We start from the raw sequence: 10,000 nt of genomic DNA on the forward strand, positions 1-10,000 counted from the left end.
AGAGGGAGAGGAAAGAAGAGGGAGGAAAATGTAGGTGTGGGAAAGAGAGAGGAAGTGAGAGGGAGGAGGGGAAAAGTTAGACGCTGAGAGAGAGAGAGAGAGAGAGAGAGAGAGAGAGAGAGAGAGAGAGAGAGAGAGAGAGAGAGAGAGAGAGAGAGAGAGAGAGAGAGAGAGAGGCGTGACATGCAGTGAGAGGAAGTGAGAGGGAGAGGAGGGAAAAATATTAATCCATGAGGTAATCCTGATACGAGAGAGAGAGAGAGAGAGAGAGAGAGAGAGAGAGAGAGAGAGAGAGAGAGGGAGAGGGAGAGTATCATAAGGCTCTCCCACAGCTAATCTTACGTGTACTCTCCTCTCCTTCCGCTCTCACCTGTCATTTTCCTCGCTACACGCTCTGGTTTCCCTCTCACTCTCCCTCTCTCCTTCTCCCTCTCACTCGTCCTCCCTGACACCACAACCCCCCTCTCCCCTCTCCCTCTCCCCTGATGTAATTATCTGTCTAGCCTTTACATGTCTAGCCGTTCCTCTCCCTCCCTCTCCCTCTCCCTCCCTCTCCCCCACTCTCCCAGGTCAAGGCAAGGGTCGGCAAGGTACAGTGAACACCCCACTCTCCCTCCCTCTCCCTCTCCGCTAAAAGGGAGAGGGGGAGAGAGGAGAGGGAGAGGGAGAGGGAAAGGGAGGGAGAGAGGGAGAGGCAGACGAGTTTTAGGTGTTTGGGAGGGAAGATGGGAGAGAGGGGAGGGGGTAACAGGACCAACGAAAGAATTGGAGGTGGAGGTGGAGGTGGAGGTGGAGGAGGAGGAGGAGGAGGAGGTGAAGGAAGGAATGTGGCGGGGCAGGTGAGAGCGAGAGAGCGTGAAATGAGAGAGAGAGAGAGAGAGAGAGAGAGAGAGAGAGAGAGAGAGAGAGAGAGAGAGAGAGAGAGAGAGAGAGAGAGAGAGAGAGAGAGAGAGAGAGAGGGGGGGGGAAATACTGGAGAAAGAGAGGAACAAAAAGGAGAAAGGAGAAGAAACAAAATAACAGTAAGGCAAGCGACTATCACTCACTCACTCACTCACACACACACATACAAAGAGGTGGTGAAGGGTGTTGTATGAGGGGTGGGGGGTGGTGTGAGAGGTAGGGGGTGTGAGGGAGTCCGGGATATGGGGGGTGTGGTGGGGGGTGTAAGAGGGTTGGATATGAAGTGGAGTGTGGGGGTATGGGGGGTACTCACCTTGATGGAGTCGTAGCAGGCGGTGACGCGGCCGTTCTGGACCTCGACGTTGGGCGGAGGGTGGGCGAACTTGCACTCAGTGTCTGGCCGGGTGCACTTGTTCCTCTGAAACTCGCGGCAGACCTCCAGCTGCAGCCAGCGGGAGTCCTTCACGTTGAGGAAGTTGTTCACGTTGACCATTGCCATGTTGGGCACCCCAGGGCTCACCATGGCACTGTAGGGTGGGGCGCTGTGCGCGGCGGCGGCGGCGGCGGCCGAGGGATCCAGCTGGCCGGTGCTCGAGACTCCTGCGGGAGCCTCACCTCGCCTTCAACAATCTCTCAACGGAGGGCACGGAGCGGGGCGGCGGCGGCGACGGCGGCGGCGGCGGCGGTTGCGGCGGCTTCGTGAGGCAGGCGGCGGAGGCGGCGTCGGAGGGGCGGTGGAGGAGAAGGTGGAGGTGGTGGCGAGGGTCGGCCGTCGACTAGGTCCACATCACCCGCGACGCTCACACGCACACGCACATAAAGCAGCGCAGGGAAGCCTCGGGGCGTCGGGACACAGACAGAGTGAGGAGGAGGCGAAGTAGAAGGAAGAGGAGGAGGAGGAAGAGGAGGAGGAGGAGGAGAACAAGCGGTCAACCACAGGGAGGCGTTGGCTGGGTCCAGGACGGCCTATTATTGTTTTTGCTTTGGTTTAGAGAGAGAAGCGATCAGCAGTCAGTCAGTCGGCGGCTGGTGGAGCGCCAGGAAGCAAGCTGGTGGGTGGGTGGCGTCGGGCGGCGGCGGCGGCGGCACTCTCCAAGAGGGTCTGCAACAGAGAGGACCACGTCACATTCTCAACCTGCCAGGGGGGGAAGGGGGCAGCCGCCACTACGTCACGCGCCGCCCACGCCCACGCCCTAAGCCCTACCCACTGCCACCACGCCACAAGCAGGCCTGGTGGACTGGGGGGGGGGTGAGGGCGCGGGCGTGAGGGCGGGGCTACACATTCAAAGCTGGGAGGGAGGCGCAGACCACAGGCATGGCGTGGCGAGGGGACAGAACAGGACAGCAGGTGTGTGCAGGTGTGGCCAGGTGCACGCACGCACGCACGCACGCACGCACGCACACACACACACACACACACACACACACACACACACACACACACACATCAGTCTACACGTGAGCGACGGCCGGCGACAACTGAGGTGAAGGACGGACACACACACACACACACACACACACACACACACACACACACACACACACACACACACACCTGGGCGCCGCGGTGACAGGTAACAGGTAAGTCTTGGCAACACGCTCATATCGTCACGCTATAAATAAAACACACACAAAAATGTTTTTACGTACACGCAAACCATCAAAACGTGTGCGTGTGTGAGTGTGTGCGTGCGTGCGTCACACCTCGCAAATACAAAGGAAAAAATACTCACGAATAATAGAAAAAAAGTAAAAAAAAAAAAAGGGGAAAAAGGAAATCATTGTTATATTATTTAGAAACACTTCATATAAACACTCTCCATTTTAACTAATATTTTCCTCATCTTTTTCAACATATCTCTCTTTTCCCCTCATTCCCCTCCCTCTTTCCCCCCACCTTCCCCTCACTCTCTCCCACTCCCTCTACCTTCCCTTAAAAGAACCTTCACCCCTTCCTTTTCCCCCTCCTTCCCCCATCCCTCCCTCCTCCCTCCCCTCCCAGCCAAGGACATCAATTCAAACCTTGTATTTTCTTCTCAATTACATCAATCCGTTTTCTTTTCTTAACGCCTCACTAGAAAAGGAAGGAAAAAAAAGGAAAATGGGAAAAAACACGCCCACTTTTTTTGTTTACTTTCCCAGCGAGGTTGCCACATATTTCTCTCTCTCTCTCTCTCTCTCTCTCTCTCTGTTCAGTAGGGTGTGTTAATGTTGGTTGGTAACAAATAACCTCTCTCTCTCTCTCTCTCTCTCTCTCTCTCTCTCTCTCTCTCTCTCTAGTGCAATTTGAACCCCCCTCCGTTCTCTTCCTCCTCCTCATTCTTCTCCATTTTCCTCTTCCTCCCTTTATCTCTCTCTCTCTCTCTCTCTCTCTCTCTCTCTCTCCTCTCCTCTCCTCTCCTCTCCCTCTCTCCATCCATCAAGTTTTGTGTACAGAACTACGAAACTTGGAGGGAGAGGTGAGGAGTGACATGTGGGAGGGAGTGCTCTCTCTCTCTCTCTCTCTCTCTCTCTCTCTCTCTCTCTCTCTCTCAGCTAAAAAGGAGAGCATTTTTTTACACCATATTTACGTCTTTTAGGGCTGTTTCTCTCTCTCTCTCTCTCTCTCTCTCTCTCTCTCTCTCTAACGTCCACGAGGAAAAATATTCATAGTTATCTTATCTCTATTCAGACGCGTGGCCGTGCACTGAAGATTGAGAGAGAGAGAGAGAGAGAGAGAGAGAGAGAGAGAGAGAGAGAGAGAGAGAGAGAGAGAGAGAGAGAGAGAGAGAGAGAGAGAGGGCGGAATGTAGGTGAGGGAGAGAGAGGGAAAAGAGGGAAGGGAAAAGTTATACGCTGAGAGAGAGAGAGAGAGAGAGAGAGAGAGAGAGAGAGAGAGAGAGAGAGAGAGAGAGAGAGAGAGAGAGAGAGAGAGAGAGAGAGATAAGGGATATGAATATAAATACGGGTAGAGGAGAGAGCCAAGCAATATGGAGGGAAGATAGGAGGGAGAAGAGGAAGAATAGGAGGAGGCGATTAATATTGATAGCAGATAAGGAGGAAGAGGAAGAGGAGGAGGAGGAGGAGATGGAGGAGGAGGTGGAGGAGGATAGAAAGATGAAAATACAATAGATAGGAAGAGATTATAATATGGAGGAGGAGGAGGAGGAGGAGGAGGAGGAGGAGGAGGAGGAGAAGACTTGTAATAACGAAGAGGAGGAAAACTGAAGGAAGAAACATAGTAGCAGACTTGTTAGAGCAGGAGGAGGAGGAGGAGGAGGAGGAGGAGGAGGAGGAGGAGGAGGAGGAGGAGAACAAGGAATGACTTACAAACGAGGAAGAAAAAAAAAACATAAACTTCTTTTGATTACAACTGTGATTTAGATAACGATAAGCCAGCTCTCTCTCTCTCTCTCTCTCTCTCTCTCTCTCTCTCTCTCATGCCAAATTCCTTCTACCACCCACCCACATGCCACACCAGAACACCACTACACATAACTCTCTCTCTCTCTCTCTCTCTCTAACACACGCAGTAACTTTCAGACTTTCAAATGATATTAATACGAACCAAAACAAGAATCTCTCTCTCTCTCTCTCTCTCTCTCTCTCTCTCTCTCTCTACTTAAATCTCCTAACATTTTAACGAGGGGGTTGTCAAGTGGTGGGTGTGGCGGACACACATACACACACACACACACACACACACACACACTCACTCTCTCTCTCTCTCTCTCTCTCTCTCTCTCTCTCTCTCTTCTGTCAAGCTTAACATTCACCTCCTTTACTGTTTATTGCGCGTTTCTCTCCTCCTCCTCCTCCTCCCTCCTCCTCCTCCTCCTCTTCCTTATTCTTCCTTTGCATCAAGTCAGTAGAGGAGGAAGAGGAGGAGGAGGAGGAGGAGGAGGAGGAACAGGTTAAGTAAAAGGGTGGAGTAAAAGTAATCAAAGGAGGAGGAGGAGGAGGAGGAGGAGGAGGAGGAGGAGGAGGACAAAGTGACAGGATGAAGCAAAAGAGAAAGGAGAACAAATGAGATATTGGTCACCGAGAGAGAGAGAGAGAGAGAGAGAGAGAGAGAGAGAGAGAGAGAGAGAGAGAGAGGAAGTTTCCGGCCAGGTATAAACAAAGTCCCGGAAATTCCCTACCTGGTCCTTTCTCTCTCTCTCTCTCTCTCTCTCTCTCTCTCTGTATCACCCTCTGTCGTTAAAATTTTTCCTTTCACTCAATAACTTCAACATTTTTCCCCCTTTTTTCCCCTTTGCAAACATTTTTTCCTCTCTCTCTCTCTCTCTCTCTCTCTCTCTCTCTCTCTCTCTCTCATTTTTTTCCTGTTTCCTTCTTTATTAGTTTTTCTCTGCGTATATTTTTCCCTTTCTCTTTTGCGTTCAATTTTAGTGTTTCTTTTCCTCCTCCTCCTCCTCCTCCTCCTCCTCCTCCTCCTCCTCCTCCTCCTGCCTTCCCATGTTTTAACCTAAATACTTTTCTCTCCCTTTCCTCCATCAGTACCTTCTTTCCTCCCTCCTTTCCTCATTTTCCTCCCTTCTTTCCTCCCTTCCCTCTCTCCTCCCCTTCTATCTTCTATCTATCAGTTTAATTCAGATTAGGCAAGAGAGAGAGAGAGAGAGAGAGAGAGAGAGAGAGAGAGAGAGAGAGAGAGAGAGAGAGAGAGAGAGAGAGAGAGAGTAAAGGGTTAGAGGAAAAAAGAGGATATATGAAGGAAAATTAAGGAAAGGAAATGGTTGAAGGAGGAGAGAGAGAGAGAGAAGGATAAAGGAGAAGGAAGAGGAGAGAGGAGGAGAGAAGAATTTGGAGGGAAGAAATGGAGAGGGAGGGAAAATGCAGGAGGAAAGTAGAGAGAGAGAGAGAGAGAGAGAGAGAGAGAGAGAGAGAGAGAGAGAGAGAGAGAGAGAGAGAGAGAGACATTTTTTTCAAGCTTGTCTCATTCCATCCACCTCTACACACACACACACACACACACACACACACACACACACACACACACACACACACATCAATAATTCAAATGCTAAGGGTGTGTGTGTGTGTGTGTGTGTGTGTGTGTGTGTGTGTGTGTGTGTGTGTGTTAAAAATGTAAGTATATGCGTAATGTTTACTTATGTGTGCCTGTATCCAAGGGAGAGAGAGAGAGAGAGAGAGAGAGAGAGAGAGAGAGAGAGAGAAAGGAGGTTTTAGGATTGTTACGTTTAAATTTCTCATCTCTCTCTCTCTCTCTCTCTCTCTCTCTCTCTCTCTCTCTCTCTCTCTCTCTCTTTCTCTCTGTCTCTCAGGCGTCAATATATGCTTAATTAATTTCGCAAAACAAACAAACAAGTGACACAAGGAAAGCAAACACACACACACACACGCAAACAGACTCTTGTGGATTTCCTTATTAAGCCTCTATGTGTGTGTGTGTGTGTGTGTGTGTGTGTGTGTGTGTGTGTGTGTGTGTGTGTGTGTGTGTGTGTGTGTGTGTGTGTGTGTGTGTGTGTGTGTGTGTGTGTGTGTGTGTGTGTGTGTGTGTGTGTGTGTGTGTGTTTGAGCTGGAAAAATTGGAAGTACAGAGAAGATTATTCCCAGAAATCGAAGAATGAATAATACAAAAACATAATGAAAAGGAGGAGGAGGAGGAGGAGGAGGAGGAGGAGGAGGAGGAGGAGGAGGAGGAGAGGAGGAGAGAACATGAAGAGGAAATGGAAAGACGGAAAGAAAGAGAGAGAGAGAGAGAGAGAGAGAGAGAGAGAGAGAGAGAGAGAGAGAGAGAGAGAGAGAGAGAGAGAGAGAGAGAGAGAGAGAGAGAGAGAGAGAGAGAGAGACGCAGTAACACAGCTGTAAATGCAAAATTCACGACAAAACTTCTCTTCTCCTCCTCCTCCTCCTCCTCCTCCTCCTCCATACTTTTTCCTTCTCACCCTCCAGTTTCCTTCCTCTCTCCTCCCTCCTCCCCTCTCTCTCTCTCTCTCTCTCTCTCTCTCTCTCTCTCTCTCTCTCTCTCTCTCTCTCATACCACGATGTAAGAAAATAAAAATAAAATAGAGGAAATACTTAACATACTGAGAGAGAGAGAGAGAGAGAGAGAGAGAGAGAGAGAGAGAGAGAGAGAGAGAGAGAGAGAACAAGAGCACGAACGAAAAAAAAAAAAAACAAGGAAAAAAGGAAAAACCCAGAAATCTGAAGTCACCACCACCACCACCACCACCACAATTAACCACACCACTCATTACTTCAAGACTCCTCCATAAAGACAATTGGAGGAGCAAATTAAAGGTGATCTGCATGGAGGAGGAGGAGGAAGAGGAGGAGGAGGAGGAGGAGGAGGAGGAGGAGGAGGAATTGTTGGATGAGGATGAGGAGGAGGAGGAGGAGGAGGAGGAGGAGGAGGAGGAGGAGGAGGAGGAGGAGGAGGAGGAGGAGGAGGAGGAGGAGGAGGAGGAGGAGGAGGAGGAGGAGGAGGAGGAGGAGGAGGACGAGGAGGGCAAAAGAAGCAAGAAAAAGAGATACAAGAGAAGAAAGAAGGAGCTGGAGAAGAAAGAGAGGAATAGGAGGAGAAAGAGAAGTTGGAAGAAGAGGAGGAGGAGGAGGAGGAGGAGGAGGAGGAGGAGGAGGAGGAGGAGGAAGGTTGAACGAACTAAGCCACACCTAACTCCTTGTGTTCAAACCGTCTGTCTCTCTCTCTCTCTCTCTCTCTCTCTCTCTCTCTCTCTCTCTCTCCTTCCAGTAACCCACCTGACCTCCACCAGCTGACCTGTCCCCATCCTCCTCCTCCTCCTCCTCCTCCTCCTCCTCCTCCTCCAGAATTAATTACAGGTGTTTAGAAAGGCGGCAGTCAGGTGTGTGGAGACAGGTGTGGAGTAATTAGCTAAAGATACACCTGTCACTAATTAGGATGCATAGGATTGGATTCGATAAAGTAGGATTCTGCGATATTTCAATAGGATTAGATCTTTTCTATTGTTTTTTCATTTAGCTTTTTATTCTTTTATTGTGACTTTTATCTCTGTCTCTCTCTCTCTCTCTCTCTCTCTCTCTCTCTTTGACATGACTTTCTGACCTACTGTTTGTGTTACTGTGTGTGTGTGTGTGTGTGTGTGTGTGTGTGTGTGTGTGTGTGTGTGTGTGTGTGTGTGTGTGTGTGTGTGTGTGGTTTAGTTACCTGTTACCTGCCTCGTCTTACCTGTCCACTCCCAGGTAAACACGCATGTGCTACTTTCTATTTTACTACTACTACTACTACTACTACTACTACTACTACTACTACTACTACTACTACTTTTTCTCTGTTTAACGTGTTTCTACTACTATTTCTTTCCTTTTTCCCTTGTCTACTACTACTGCTATTATTACTACTATTACTACTATTACTACTACTACTACTACTACTACCATTACTACTACTACCACTACAACTACTCCTACTACTATTAATACTACTACTTCTACTACTACTACTACTACTACTACTATTACTAATCACTCATACAGACAGACAGACAGACAGACAGACAGACAGACAGACAAGAGGAAGATTTGGTAGCTTTCATGATAGATTTTTCTTTTCCTCTTTTTTTTCCTTTTCTTTATCTCTTTTCCCTATTTTCCCCTTTTTCTATTTCCCCTCTCCTCTTTCCTTTCTTCCCTCGTTTTCTTTATTTTCTTGTATTATTCTTGTGTTTATTTGTTTCTTCTTTGTCTCTGATCAATTTTCCTTTTTTTTCCTCTTTTGTTACCATTTTCCTCTTGTTATTCTCCTTCTCTTTCCCTTTTACATCTTTCTGTTTCCTCCTTATCATTTTTTGCCTTCTTATTCTCATTCTATTTCCCTTTTTTTCCCCTTTCCCTTCTTTCTCTCCTTCCTTTTCCTTTTTTTTTTCTTCCTTTCCTTTTCCCCTCTTCCTTCTTTCTTTTCTTCCTCTTCTTGTATCGATAAACATTTTTTCCCCTCTTTCCTCCTGTTCCTGTTACTTTTTTCCCTCCTCCTCCTCCTTTTTTCCCTCATGTCAAAAAGAAATATATGTTTGTCTCTCGTTCTACATATTTTCCCCACCTTAGATTTTTTCCCTCCCTTTTTTTCCCCTTAAAAGATGTAATATTTCCCCCAGGGATTTCACGGCTACTTAATATCCCCCTTGAACCATATTTTTCCTTTTTCCTCCTTTTTTTCCCTATTGATGTATGTACGCCAGTGTGTGTGTGTGCGTGTGCGTGTGCGTGTGTGTGTGTGTGTGTGTGTGTGTGTGTGTGTGTTCCTTTGTCTTTTTTTTTTTTTATCTTATTCCTACTTTTCCTTCTACTTTTTCCTGACTATCTACTTTTTTCCCATTTTCTTTCAATAATTCATCGTTTTCTCTTGCTTTTCCTTACTCAACCTACTCTAGCTTCACTTTTCATTAATTCACCTACTTTTCCCTTTAATTTCCCTTATTTCTGCTACTTTTCCCCTTACTTTACCTCCTTTTCATCTAATTTACTCAAGGCATGAAAGAGAAAAGGAGAGAAAAAGGAGAGAATAACAACTGTCTTCCCATTGGTCGGCAGCAAGAACGGACAGCCAATCAGAGGCCGAGGGAGCCGAGCCAACCAATCAGAGTGCAGATCGTCATCCTGTTGCCTTACCCAGACCGAGACCCAGACTACAAATGTAAACAAAGGCGCTCTGAATGTCTTAAAATGAGAATTCTTGCCATATTTAAAGGTTTCAAAGAGATAATTGAGGTTCTGAGCGAGAGTGAACGTTATATAAAGGATCGTAAAGGAGTACTGTGCTTCTAAATGACCACAATGAACGATATGTGTCTAATAGGAACGCTGTATATGTATAAATGAACGGTGTCTAAAGGATCTCTGAGTTATATAGCCATAAGGAGAGTAAAGGAATGTGTTTGTCTAAATGAACGTTGTCTAAAGTACCAAAAGGGCTTAAAACGGAACACTATTAGAATAAATGACCCCAAAACACACCTAAAATACTTCAAAAGAAACGTGTCAATAGGATTTAAATGTATATAAGGTCCGTATTTAGAAACGCTTTGCTCTCTCGCCACAGAGATGACTCGAGTGGTATTCAAGAGTACTTCTCCAGTTGATAATGTAGAAATCCTGTCACTCTGCCTCTAGAACCGTA

The 10,000-nt window shown here is 47.5% G+C and overlaps 1 protein-coding gene across 16 annotated transcripts in view; it reads right to left on the minus strand.

Moving 5' to 3' along the window:
* LOC123502865 (muscleblind-like protein 1) overlaps positions 1-10,000 on the minus strand; it is a 157,528-nt gene that overhangs the window by 124,896 nt on the left and 22,632 nt on the right. For all 16 annotated transcript variants that reach the window (XM_045252138.1, XM_045252140.1, XM_045252147.1 and 13 more), the window contains one exon: positions 1,217-2,005. In XM_045252138.1, the coding sequence (XP_045108073.1) occupies positions 1,217-1,426 (210 nt within the window). In that variant the 5' untranslated portion in view covers positions 1,427-2,005. The remainder of the gene's footprint in view (positions 1-1,216; positions 2,006-10,000) is intronic.

The sequence above is a fragment of the Portunus trituberculatus genome, chromosome 12 (genome assembly GCF_017591435.1).
Source record: "Portunus trituberculatus isolate SZX2019 chromosome 12, ASM1759143v1, whole genome shotgun sequence".
NCBI lineage: Eukaryota > Metazoa > Arthropoda > Malacostraca > Decapoda > Portunidae > Portunus > Portunus trituberculatus.